Raw genomic sequence first — 14,588 nt, forward strand, 5'->3', positions numbered from 1 at the left:
ATTTTCTGATTTAATGTTTTGTTAAAATTTGTCAAATTACTATGAATTATTGTATTTATGGTATTCTAAATCCTACACAGATGTTACTGCATCAATATTATTATTATTTACCTCTTTGCATCATTGGAGATGGCTGATTTAGCAGGGTTGCCAGGCCATGGTATATTGCTCCTTGTTTTGCTACTTCCAGTGTTACTACAGATCCTGTCCTCGTCATAAGTTCTGCTGCCCTGCAACAGATATCAGAGCAAATTAAATGAAATCAAGCCCTATACTGCTTAGTTCTCTGTATTATAATTTTCTATGATGTGATTTCTCATATGTTTTGTTGTAACCTTTTGTATGACAAAACACTGTTTCTGACTAATACTTAAAATCATTATGAAAAAAAAATACTTAAAAACTAGAAGATAAAATTACTGAATAGTCAAAACACACACAAGGGTTTCTGCTGGTATAAGTTGGATGTCAAAATATTTAAGAAATAGAGTAAGAAAAGTTTGCTAAAAACTAGGGCCCAAACGCGCAACGTCATACCTCCTACAGAGAAAGTAAAAACCCAATACGCAAAAAATGAGTTTAAGTCTTTCTTCAATAGACTGCTCTGAAAGTAATGCCTCCTATTTATTTCCATGGAAACTTCAAGACAGACAAAGAGAACATCACTATTAGATAGAACAAATTCACAGCTATAAAACACTATTTTTCAATATAGTCACCACTCTGAACTATGAATTTTTGCCAGTGATGAAGAGCCTGCATTGTGTGCTTGAAAAAGTCTGCACCAGCAAAGGTAGCTCACAGTGTCATAGCTGTCACAATGTCTCACTGTGTTTGCATCCACTATTTGGTCTCCAGAAACATTCAGCATGAATGAACATCAACGGGAGAATTTTTTTCTGCATAGATGAATTTAATGTTGCCCCACTGTTTCATACACACTTCCATGTTAGATGCCATTTGCTCAGAGAGGTGGTTGAGGCACCATCTCTAGCGCTGTTCAAGAAGCGTTTAGATGAGGTGCTAAGGGATTTGATTTAGTAGTTGGGTAGGGATAGTGATAGGAGGATGGTTGGACTAGATGATCTTGTAGGTCCTTTCCAACCTAATGAACCTATGACTGCCTCTCCACTGCCATCTGTCACACAGCAACAATATATAACAAAATATTGGTGGGAAGGCTGAGCCTCTACTGCCATACCATCAACATCCACCTGTGATGTTGTGGGCCAACATAATAAAATGGGAAGCATTACTTTTGGAGCAGCTCTCATGTTACTCTAGCATTTTTTTTCCACACAGAGACACCACGAGAGAGCATTCCATACCTTTCCTGGGACAGTCCCACCAAGCTTCGACCATCCACACTGAGCAGCTGATCCCCTGCTGCCAAGCGACCATCCTAATTACATATTTGGGGGAAAAAAAAATCATTCACTGATGGTAACAATATAAATGCTAACAATTATTCATGCAGATTAGTAAACAAAGGATTTAAAAGTATTTCCAAAGGACCTTTCCATCTCTGAATCTGTTATGTTTAAAAATAGTACTAACCACATCTGCAGCACCTCCTTTCACAACAGACTTGACGTATATCCCAAGTTTGTCTTGACCAGCGCCCTACAGAAAAAGAAACATCAATTTAGTCCAATCTCTTGAGAATTCCTCCCGTTTTATTCAAATTTTTACATGTCTAGATAAAACTCTGAATTCTCAGTATTTATTTTCCCCAGCCTGGAAAAAAAACAAACACACCAATTATACAGAAGAAAGTTAAGCTCACATAAAATCAAAAGCAAGTTTTAATATTAAGCCTCTTGAACCTGCAAACACTGCAAGAAGTAATGAGTATTTGGTCTTAATACAAGCTTGAAAAACAAGAGAGAAAATATATCAACTAAATCTTTTATCTTAGGAGTTTGTTTCAACCTTCTTCAAATGAGACATACTTAATTGGCACTTTTCAATGCACACTTTTTTTTTTTAATATATCTGTGTATTATGTCCCAAAAGACTGCCTTGTTACCCTTGCTAATGCCCAGATCACACAAGGTAAAGAGCAGATCGTCTATCCTAGTGACAAAAAGGAACAGAAATGCTTTTTACGTTTATTAGGACTGTAAAGGAACTAGGAAAAAGAAGCAAACAGTGCTTTTGCTTTTAAGATAAACAAGTAGATGTCCTAACTACTAAGAATTTAAGAGCTATCAGAGTCAATATTTAAGTCCACTGCAGAACCATGCAACTTTGTTCATAAAACTGCTGCCTAGAAGCACTCCACTAAATTTTATAAAGACTGTTAACACTAAACGTATTGTTAGACAACCAACGGATGTGAGGCATGAGAACACGAGCACCTACTCAAGCCATGCTGCTGCATCATCTGCATGCTCAAATTTACGAGACACCACACAGAAGTCTACATTAGTATCACAAACCCTTACACTGTCACTTACAATGTACAACAGTCATTTCATTACATACTATAGCAAAGCCTGCCAATTAAATTAATCTGCACGTCACTCAGAACACTCTAGAATTATCATTAAGTTTTCAGTAGAACAATTGTTAGCATAACATTATTTTCTGGAATAACACCCCAAATTGCCTTCATATTGAATATGCAACTTTCCCACTCTCCTACTTTTCCAACTCCTTTTCTTCTTTTGCCAGCAAAAGGATTCATCACTTCCATCATTATCATCAACTACAACAAAAAGGTGCAGATTCTTCAGAAACAAGTGTTGAAGCTCTCTGAGGTGAAGGATCTGATTTTTTTTATTAAACCTCGAGTTAATTTACTCAACAGCCACAGAATAGGAATTACTGAGTCCCAATGATTAGCATTCAATGTGTCCTCATTTCTCATACCAACCACTTAATACAAAGAAAAGGGGGGAAAAAAAAGAAAAAAATGCCTATAGTAAATAACTAAAGAAAAGAGACTTTCTGAGACTGGGAGGAATATATATATATATTAAATTACCTTCATATTATTATATGTTTTTAACTTAATACCAAAGAATCAGTTAAAAGTCATGAGATGGACAAGTCAGAAGATAAACACAATGAAAACCAAAAATCTTCTTCCCCAAGCCAACTGTGAAGCAGATGAAGAAGGATGATCCAGGTGACAGAGCACCCAGGTTTCCTGCAAGCAAGCAAATTCTCATACCAGGAATTCTTAAACAATTTAAATTTTCATGAGATAAGAAAGAAGTTATCCCGGTATATTAATAATTACTTTAACAATGAATAGGAAGCTTTTATTTTGTTCAAGAAATGAAGTTGTTAGAGAAAGTCCTAAAATAATGTGAATGTTCACCGAGGCAAACAAGAATGTAACTAAATTCTCCATGTAGAAACAGAAACCAGGTAAATAAAACCAAGGGTCGGAGAAGAGTGAAGTGATATTGATAACTAGAGCAGTAGTAAGGAAAAATGTATTTTTATTAGTCTAAATGTGAAGTAATGCTCCAATCTTGTCAGTGAAGCAGCCCAGAAGAGTTACTACTTCTTTCTGGGAATTGCACATTAAGATGACTGCCTCTTTCCTATGCCACCAACCACTAATATATCAAAGCCAAGCTCCTTTAGGTCCAAATGGGTTAAGGAGTCACCAGCAAGAGTCACCCACTCCTTTGCAATTATGACCCCATGCGTTCTGTGTAATTTCAGAGATGAAGCAACATTTCCTTGGAGCCAAGACTATCCAAGACTCATCTGAAGTCTTGGGACCTGACAGTGGTGCTGCTTTACTCAGCCCTGACTTCAAAAGTCGTTAGCAAGAAACTCACCTCACTGGGTTTAATGAGTCAGACAAAAAACTGCATAATGTAGTCAAAGATTAAGCGAGAACAGCAAGCGTTTGGAAGAGTACTGCTATGTGAAACACCATACAAATTAATCCAGTTGGGATTATGACTTCGATAAATGTTAATTACATCAGACACACTGTATCTGTATATGCCACCTTTCTTACTCTTCATTATGATTGCACACCTTAAATGAAGAAGAAACTTGTTTAAGTCCACGATGTCTGCATTGGTTTGTGAACAGTAATACAAAAATATCTGCAATTGCACAAATAACCATACTGCAGTTTATGAACTGGCTTTAACTGCTGCTCGTGATCAATCTTCTTAAGTACTTTTTTCACAGTATTATTCATTTACCAGCTTAAACATCTGGGAGCCAACAGAACTATCAGAAAAGAACAAAGAAACCAGAAAACACCACGGTCACTTCAAAACTAGAGGGCTCACGTTTGGAAGGCTGTATAATTCCTTACAAAAAGGCAAGAACAGAAGCTGAGGCTTGGAGTTAGTAGTAGATACGTAGTTAGACATGAATCCTTAACACTAAAGCAAGTGAAATTCTCATCTGCACCATATGTATTTCTCTCCTATCACTTACAGACATCACAGGTTTCTTTGTAAACTGCTTATAAATCCGTTTTCTTTTAAAGGATTGTGAAGGTCAGCACAATTAAAACGATTCCCCCACAGACAAATACTAATAACAGTAAGCATCCATTCCAGTTCACTTTATCTTCTCCTGCCTTGAATATCAAATTCAGATGTATCTATAAAACCTGAAGTTTGAATAGTAGAACACAATGTTAGAGAAGTTAAATGACCGTGGAAAATATGAACACAGTAAGCAAAAAAAGCAGCTTTTTTCCTTGTGGTTTTACTAATTCATAAATTCGTAAATTCTAGAAGCAACAAAACAGCATTATCTATAGTAGTAAATGCTCTAGTGGTACCAATCAGTTTTTACAATCCTTGCAAAAAGTAAAGTTGAGGGAAAAAAAGGCAATTTTTTCCCTTTAAATAATTATTTATTGCATCTTTCAACATGTACAAGTGAAAAAAAAATTACCTCTTCTAAATTTCCATCTACACTGTTCAGCTGAAAATTGGCTAACAGGACCACTTACAAAGTGTTGCTAAAAAATGAATGGCTTAACTGAAAGTTAATGGTCATTATACCTGAAACAGTCAACAAAGACTTCAGTTCACCTAGGTTACAATATTCCTTAGCTGAACTGCACATGCACAATTCTCTACACTGAAAGACCCTCTTTGTTTACCACTAAATGGCAGCTATTGCTGTAATGCATAGCCATAGCAGAGAACCACACAAAAAAGGTTTTAAATGAAAGGTGTTATCCTATGAGAATGAGAAGAACAGGGAAACTGAGGACAGAGGAAAGGAAATAACACAATATTTGTAAATTCGGATACCTCAAGCAAATTAAACTTAAGCTTCAAAATGAGAAAATCCACAGTGCGTTTTCACAATAGAGTTAAAAAATAAAAAAAAATGCATAAAGTGATAAGAAAAAAATACGGTCAGTAGAGTAACACTATTTACATGTTTCAGTATTCGTAAGCATTTTATGTTAAATTCATCACAATGACGTTAGATGTGCACTGACACAGAGTGTTGGAAAAAACCAACATCTGACTGCTCTGGGAAGCAGCTCTGAGCAGCGGCTGCAGAAGAACAAGATTGTAGTGAAAATAAATTTACAAAACAGTGGGGGGTACACCCACAAATAATCCCATGACACACATGCATGTACATATGCACAGATTCCCACAGAGAAAAGCAAACTAATCTGAAGAAAAAACATATTACAAATGTTTGAAATTCATCCTAATTTTAAGCTTTCAAAGCCCACGTGGCAAGTGCATACAAAAGTCACTCCCCAACTTAGCCACAGCACACAGATTCCCCTCCTCAACAACAACAAAAAGAAACAAAACCAAAACAAACTATCCTAATTTTAGAAAGTGATGGAGAAGAATAGTGTCTAGAATGGAAGAAAATATATAATGTTAAAAGAATAATCAATACACCTTCACTGATGCGATCACCCAATCGGATAAAAATGTCCCCATTTTATTTATTCCAGGAAGCTTCATTAGCTCTGGACAAAAACCTCAGCAGACTCCTGAAGATAATCTTTTCCATGCTGGGGCTGACACATCATTAAGCCAGGTGTCCACAGCCAACTCAAGTGAGAAACAGAAAACAACTAGGTCCAGCCCCCAGAAGTCATGCATTTGCAAGGGACTTACCACCTGTATATAGGTGCTTTTTGTATTCTGTTTTTGTTTTGTTTATTTTTTTAACCATCTTGCATTATCTTAAGAAGCAGTGCAATGCTTTAAAGCAGCATGAGTTGAAGGATGTTAACATACTGCCCTTCCAAGTTTGGCATGCGCTTGAATTTACTGAGAGTATTGCTGTGGGAATTCTGTGACAATAAGGAACATCCTCTTGCATTCAGAAAGCATTTTAATAGTACTTCTAATGCTGCTTGGGAAATATAGGCAAACATAGGATACTTCTGCATACAGAAGGTTACTCAGAATGGTAACTGAGGTCTTTATCCTAAATATAAACGAAGAAGAGAATGTATGGGAAAATATTTAAGTAATCAGATTAAAATGTAAGAAGTAAATAAATAATGCACACTCCTCCAAGAAACAGGGCAAGAATACAAGGAGTACAAATCAATAAACTAAGAAAGAAGCCAAGGTATGAAATGCTATCAATAAATTTTGCAATTGGAAGTCACCAGAGGTTCTACTTCCTTAATATCTATTCAAGTTTGCATCTATATAGCAGGACAGAAGAAAAAGACAAGCAAGCTTCTAGAAGAGATTAACTTGCTGTAGCTGCCCAGTTTCAAAGAGCTCTTATCAAAGAACAAAAGCATGTTTAGAAATGTTCTACAATATGGAGTTAGAAATTACAACCTGAAGATACAGAGCAAGATAAGAGCAAAGAAATAAAACAATGTCTTATGTTCAGCACCCATTTGGATGACAGACTGTTGGGAGTTCACATCAGTAGTGGTCACAAGTTGCATAGTTTATGCAAATCTAGCTCTTTATTTAAAATTAAATGATAACTTTGAATTACTAAGCATTACTAACGAGGTTTAATTAATGGGACTTGACAACGGACATTCTTAAATCACTGGGTAGATCCTACATACAAACTGACATACGAAGAGAACATAAATACTATAATTTAATTCCTGAACACTCTAAAATACATAAATACTGTAATTCAACACTAAATTTGATCAGAAAAGAACATGATGAGCCAGTACCTACAGACTATTTTGTTTACTAGTGTGAGAGAAAAACTACTAGTAGCCATCATTTCATTCATTTCAAAGGATGTTTTTTCTCCATCACAAGGAAACAGAAAAACAAACAAAGTGACCAAAACACATTTACAATACAAACAGAACTTCTGAACATATAATCAGAGCAGTTAACCAGCTGCAACTTCAGCTATCTCAGCAAATAATAAGTTCAGACACTCCAGTGCCTGGGTCCTAGGAATTCAGAGATTTTCTGCTCACTGGGGCCAGGAAACAATAGTCAATATAAAAATCTGACTTGGGAAATATCTATTTTTGCTTAATTACATATAAATGTAATATGTATGTTGATACACATATGACACATGTATACTTACATGGTTGGCTTTTGTCTGTTAATGCAGAAAAAAAGTAATCCCTAGAAAATTTCTGTAATGTTTAAACTCATTAAACTACGACAAATAGAATTTACTAAGCTAGAATCTCAAAAGTTAAGCTGACTTAATAAGGGCAGGCTTACATCTAGCAAATTAGCATGCACTGCACAGATTCTTATTTTGAAATGAAGAAGATATCAAAAGCCATTTCAGAATGTTTTTCAACCATTAAATCAACGCAATCATGAAGCCCCTTAAAATAATTTACCAGAGAATACTATTCCTTGATCACTCAAATTCAACAAAGCATAAACAAATGATTTTCTGTATTTTTCAAGCTGGTATCAGAAGATGACCATCTGTATCATAACAGCAATGGCAAACAGTATTTTCAAAGCTTTAGTTTGTATGTCTTTGCATTTTTTCTTCTCTAGGATACAAAACATAATGAAGTCCACTAATTAAGTCACCACAAAAAGTATGGAAGTGAACCCTTGCTAAATACTTACATTTGGAAAATCAATACATAACTAAAAGCTGTAAACTGTCACCTATAAATGTCTCCTAAATAAGCAGTAGAACAACTGGAAAATGTAAGCTAGTGTTCCAGGATGCATCACTAGATATAAAGGAATTTAGTGAAGAATTTACTAAATAAATGAAGAAATAAATTATTTGAGTGAAGGACTATCCCCTGAAGAGTCTTAAAGATTAGACAAGAACAGAGAACTCTTGCAACTGTAGCAGTTCTCATTAGTTAAAAAGCACTTCTGACGCCTTATATCTCTAAAATATTAATACAATATACTTAAAAATCACTGTACAGATTACAGGAGGAAGAAAATGTATCCAATTCATTAAGAATGAACCTGGAAGGTGAAGAAAGCAACATCAAACATGCCAAATAGATTTATTTAGGAGATTATCATTCTTCAAACCACGCACACTGCAAACAAACAAACAAACAACATAAAAAGTCACCAAGAACAGGAGGATGGAAAGAAAACCAAGTTGACACTGAGAAAACTAATCATGCCTTTCGCACACCAAAAGAAAAGCACAAATTTCATCTAACTCAGATCTATGAAAGAAAAAGGTGCGCAAAGATTTCACACATTATCCTAATGGGCATTTGTCCCTTTTAAATATGGTATGATTCTGTGCTTGACTACTTTTTTGTTTAAATCATATTAAAGAAGCCCAAGGACTGTGCTGAATAACGCAACCAATCTAACCCCAGCCTTTAAGAAAGCATAAATAACAAACAAGTTATTTTACTTCATCACATCATCCTACAATCATTGCCTTGTTTGAGTTGGAAGGGACTCCTTCCAAGAAGTCATCTAGGCCAAAACCCCTACAGTGAACAGGAACATCTACAGCTAGGTCAGGTTACTCAGAGCCCTGTCCAGCCTAACCTCGAACATTTCCAGAGATGAGGCTTCTACCACCTCTCTCTGGGCAACCTAGCTGACAATGTGCTCTATCAAGCAATGCCATTGTGCTCTTTGTATCTGTTGCAGTTCCACGTAAATGAAAATGTTTAAGGAGAATACATTTCACTGCTAGCATTGCTATACTACGCTAGTGCTTTATAAGACCTCCTTGTAAGTAGCAGTCACAGGAAGATGTGGCTCACATAGATTAGCCATACAACTGGAACATGCCAAACAGTGCAACTAGCATGTGAAGTAGGAGCTGAAAGAACAGTAAGATCAGATAGGGCCTTCTTAATGGCAACACCATACCCAGTCCCCAAACTGGTTATTCAGTCACCATGGAAACATTAAAAGCAGACAAGATTTTCCACCCCCACCTCCTCCTACATTGTGCTTGCCAGGATAAGCAGCTGCAATGGGGATTGTGGAAACAACATACAGCTCCTTCCAAGTGACTGTCAACATGCAGCTAGGCCCAAAGGCAAGCACCCATGCCAGGCAGCTACCTAGGGCCCATAGTCACTACACTGTCCCACTGGTACCCCAGGCTAAGGGGAACAGAGTACAAATGAAGGTCTGTCTGCTGATAGGTGATAACCCTGTAACAGTTAAGCTGCTTCCATCATCATAGCGCTTCACAAGGAAGCTTTGATGGACCACCATAATTAGCTGCACATTATACTAGGCTAGGAATGTTCATGCTGTAGATTGGTAGGTAACTCAGTTATTTTAATACCCGCAATTGGAATTAAAACATGAAAACTATGACAGAAATACTTCTCCAGTTGTTAGGACAGGAAAAATGTAGTATTAGATAACTAAGGAAAAATTATGCATCTGTAAAGCATACCTGCAGGTACTATGCCTAACCAAACCGGTAATTCTTCTAACAGTTGACGGTAAGGCCTTGTCATTACATGTTCTAAACGACCATTTGCCAAAACCTGCTTAGCTTCACGTGCCTTGTTTATCATTCCAAATTATGAACAGTTTCCCATAAAAACTGGCAGTCACATTTGATTAAAGACAAAAATACATTTCAATAACAGGTGTTGTGTTTTTTTTTCTTTTAACGTTATGTGTATTAGAATATATTTTTCTTTACAAGAATTGCAATGAAGTCTTCCTAATGACCTTTCAATACTGATTTGTTTTAAATACATGAATATTTAAATGGTTGCAAGCTTCACAAAGTTTATAATATGAACAGGAATCATGAAGCGGAGGAATCTTTACTGTCCAATTACAGTTTGGCTGAATCCATTAAAAAAAATAACACAAAGTTTGACAATTTTTAAAAGAATATTCAAAGCAAGTGGCTTCAAATACTACACAAAAGACAAAAGACTACACAAAAACACTCCAGATTTCTTTCTGTTCCCAGAAACATTTTTTTTCTTTTTTTAAAATACTTCCTGAGACCTGGTTGAACTTTGCATAAATATGCAAAGATTTTACTTCATAGAATCATATAATGGTTTGGGTTAAAAGGGACCTTTAAGATCATATAGTTCCACTCCCCTGCTGTAGGCAGGAACATCTCCCTCTAGACCAGGTTGCTCAAAGCCCCATCTAGCCTAGCTTTTTATGCTTCCAGGGAGGGGGCACCCACAGCTTCTCTGGGCAACCCATTCCAGTGTTTCATCGCCCCCACAGTAAAGAATTTCTTCTTAATATGTAGTCTAAGTATATTCTCTTCCAGTTTAAAGCCATTTCATCTTGTCCTGTTGCTACCTGCCCTTATAAGAAGTCCCTCTCCAGCTTTCCTATATGCCCCCTTCAGGTACTGGAAGGCTGCTAGGTTCTCCCTGGAGCTTCTCTTCACTAGGCTGAACAGCACCAGAGGAGCTCCATAGCAGAGGTGCTCCAGTCCTCTGACCATTAAATTTAATTATTTAATAATGTAGATAATGTGTATCTGTAGAGAAAACCATAAAGATCTGCCCTATGACAATAGTATAGCTATCAGGCCTGCTATCAGCCCCAAAATCCTTCATCTGCCTCTGCCCAGAGCAGATTGTACTGATTTTTATCAGGGATCATTTTTCTGATTCTAAACTCTTAAGGATGTTTAGAAAAACTTACGAGGATCTTCTATGTAAACTTGCATTTAAGTTTATGCAACAGAATCAAGGCTCAGTCTAACCTCCCTGGCAAGTAATTAATCCAGAAGCAATGAAATAATCCAAGCTTAGAAGCATTATAAAGAATATCAATTTACTAAACTATGCAGCGAATTAACAAATGTACTCTCTAGGAGGCAAAAAACAAAGTTTCTGAACGCCTCCCCACCCCAAGCACTCATTTTCCCTAAAGCTGTATGCATTTTGAAATTTGCATCTGGATGAGAACAAGCATATTTATCTGCTGCATGCCTATGATTCACTGAACTACTTGTGTCAGTCCAAGCTCTGTAGCTACCGGCTCGCCTGCAGCATTGGCAAGCTTCTTTGGACATAAAGATTGGAAAAAAACCAGCAAAACTATTTAGAAACTTTGGATATCTGTCATCATTAAATAAAATATTCCAGAGTGCTGTTTAGAAATGAGGTGAAGCAGCTTGCTCTATGTAAAGCTGGTCTGCTAGTTGTGTACACAGCTGCTGCCAGTACTCCGGCTTAGAAAGAATCTTAGAATTGACCCATGCTCCACATACGTAGATTTCTCTTTTCTCCTCTTAAATTCTCCTCTGTGGTGGAGGGAAAATACCAAACATTTTCAGTGCTTGACAAAGTACAGTCACAAGCAGGGAAAATGTCTATAATTAAACAAAACAGGCAGCAGAGATTCAGACAGGGACAATCAGCATTATTAGCAGGCAAAGAAACATCAAGTATTTAACGTTGAAGAACAAGCCTGTTTCAGCTTTAAGAAGCATAAGGAAGGAAAATGGACAAAAGACATGACTTACAATTCAGAAAAAAGCTAGATTGCAAGCCATATATACTAAACTCTAAGGCATCCAACATAACCTAGAAACTTTACATCCGACATACCTACGTGCTTTGTTCAGAAATAGTCTCAAAAGGATTAAAGAGAAAGGACTGAAGAGCTTTGTCGCTTTCTTTACAGGAATAAGGATTTCCAGTCAAATGCTCTCTTTTTTTTTTTTCTGGTTAAAATGAAAGAACATTTACAATGAAGTTTGACTCAGGTCAATCTTATCTTCTTAAAGCTCTCTTCTTCCAGCAGACAAAATAACAAAGAACCACAGATGCCTTGTAATGGACTTCCTGAGATGGCAGTAACAGAATATATATGATTGTAGTCTTGCATAGATGTAAACTGTTTTTTTTTTCTTTAAATCAAACTACAGCATTCAGAATCCCTAATAAGGCAAACAGATAAAGGCACACAGGCACAAATAGCTGTATATACTTCTGTCCAGCACAGCAGATAGGGAATTTCTAGCACATGATTTCTCTGGAAATTGAGGGCTTCCAAAAGGTATCTTGACAAAAACCAAAGCAACTAAGTGAATTAGCAAAAGCAATTGGCTTAAAGTCACATTCTGAGACTGAACACGGTGGTTTCTCCTAACCATCCTTTTTTCTTAGCTCTAAATGAAACAGTAAGCAGTAGGTAAACAGAAAACGCTTCATATGCTGCATTCCTAACAGCCTATTAAAGTCTTATAAAATAGACAATCTTAACCTTTTTTTCTTTGAAAATTACTGTAACTTTAAATTCATATGGTATTCTACAAACTCATGAAGGCATTTTTATTTTGCTTGAGCTTTACTGCCCAAAAGGAGGGTTAAATTTTTACAGCATGCTTGCTGTAAATACACTGAACAGTGACACACTAAGGGTTATTTAGACTTCTCTGCCAACTGAGAAGTTGTATTGTACATTCCATGACACTTTTCCTAGTTGAACCAACTCTGAACAAATGCCTCAGCTTAATTAATTAGGTCTGTGGATAAAATTAGGGCAGCACATAATGAATGATCTATTTTTTGGAAAGGAAAGAAATAAGATATATACATTTACATACACACACACACACAATCATATGTGCACTTTTTCCAATTGATAGCTCTTAGCTCTACAGCTCAGGAGTATTTACAACAGGAAAAATACAGTATAGTCTTTCACATATATTTGTACTGCATTTTCATGTGGATGCAACTTAATTAAGTATCAGTAGATATGCCTTAATGATCTAAATTTCTACCCCAAATTATAGTACTGTTCACATGGGAAAAAACTCAGCACAGAACTCAGCTTCTTAGAGTTCCGTTCATTGAAGGATTATAAAATATAAAAGTAAATGCTGTAATAACATGTATTTAAAATACATTTTCTAAGTTATTAGAAAGTCAAAACTGAATGAGGTCTGGTAGAGCAATGCTGTGTAGAGGCTATGTAAGCTGCAGCTTTCACGTCTTGCTATCAAGTATCTACACATAGAAGGTATTAGCACAAGGAGAATTTGGCACATCATTATAATTAAGAACAGAAGAAAACAACAACAAAACAATAAAAGCACTGATACACACAAACACCTTGTTCTAGAAGACCTGAAGTGTAAATATCTAGGTGATCCATTTGCAATATCAATATAAATACATGTAAGTATACAGAAGTACTCGAGCAGAGCTGTGTCCTCAGCTAGTGAGAAGAAAAATCACACAGTGCTGGCAAAAGCTTTAGTTTTTACACAGCACATGAAAACACATTAGCAACATTTTATGGGACTCCTACAATATATCAAAATATAACCAAAAATGCCTCTGGTAGTTATGAACTAAGAAGAAAGATGCAGCTTACTAATACCTAGCTGCTTATTCATTCATTACAAAGACTAAATTGGCAGCTAATATACTATCTTATTCCCATGGGACAAAGAAATCTGCGGTGGGAATGCCAGTTAAGTAATACATCCTTACTTTAAGATCCTCTTAAAAAGTCTGCTAAGGCAACATCATTCATTCAGACTGCTGGTGCGAATTAGTATCTAATATTAAAAAAAAAAATTAGTCTAAAACTTCCTACTCAAGCATTTCAATTAATTCGTGTTGGAATATGTTTCAGATTTTCCTGAAGTATTTAGAATGCACAGACATGAGAAGGCTGTTACAAGGAAATATTGAAACTCTGTCTTAGGATCTGGAGCACAAGTAAAGCGCTAACAAACAGCTGGAAAAAAAAGTCAACTGTCTGTGCTTACAAAATTGATTCTCTTCACTGAGCTTGCACATTATGTTATCTGTATTATACATTACTAAAAAAAATTGTGGAAAAAAAAGAAAGATTTTAAACTTCTGTTTCTCCTCATTTATCACTTCTTAAGTCTATGTAGAACAAACTTTCAGGACAATTTCAAATGGAAACTGATATTCCTGGCAGTCTGAAACCCTCCTTAAAATTAAGGCTTCAGATCATTAAATCTAATATGATGAATAACACTATAAGTCACCTTACAGTGTCTTCATTAACTCTGAAGAACAAATAAGACTGTTAAAAATACAAATTATTTACAATCAAGAGGCCACACAAATGATTTGAAAAAAAAAAAAAGTAAACTCCTTTCCCATTTATTTATTGATGAGCTGTTCCATTCAGTATTCAAAATGCTTCAATTAACAAGCTCTCTCTTACCCTATTTCAGTGAGCGCTATTAAAATGTCTTACCTG

General features: G+C 36.0%; 1 protein-coding gene across 16 annotated transcripts in view; it reads right to left on the reverse strand.

The window, feature by feature from the left end:
* Positions 1-14,588, reverse strand: part of AFDN (afadin, adherens junction formation factor) — a 109,229-nt gene that overhangs the window by 20,297 nt on the left and 74,344 nt on the right. For all 16 annotated transcript variants that reach the window (XM_065731070.1, XM_065731045.1, XM_065731027.1 and 13 more), the window contains 3 exons: positions 1,558-1,623; positions 1,329-1,402; positions 112-230 (listed from right to left, as the gene is read on the reverse strand). In XM_065731070.1, the coding sequence (XP_065587142.1) occupies positions 112-230; positions 1,329-1,402; positions 1,558-1,623 (259 nt within the window). The remainder of the gene's footprint in view (positions 1-111; positions 231-1,328; positions 1,403-1,557; positions 1,624-14,588) is intronic.

This window comes from Cyrtonyx montezumae, unplaced genomic scaffold (genome assembly GCF_038088225.1).
Source record: "Cyrtonyx montezumae isolate F1298 unplaced genomic scaffold, pur_monq_1.0 scaffold_0, whole genome shotgun sequence".
NCBI lineage: Eukaryota > Metazoa > Chordata > Aves > Galliformes > Odontophoridae > Cyrtonyx > Cyrtonyx montezumae.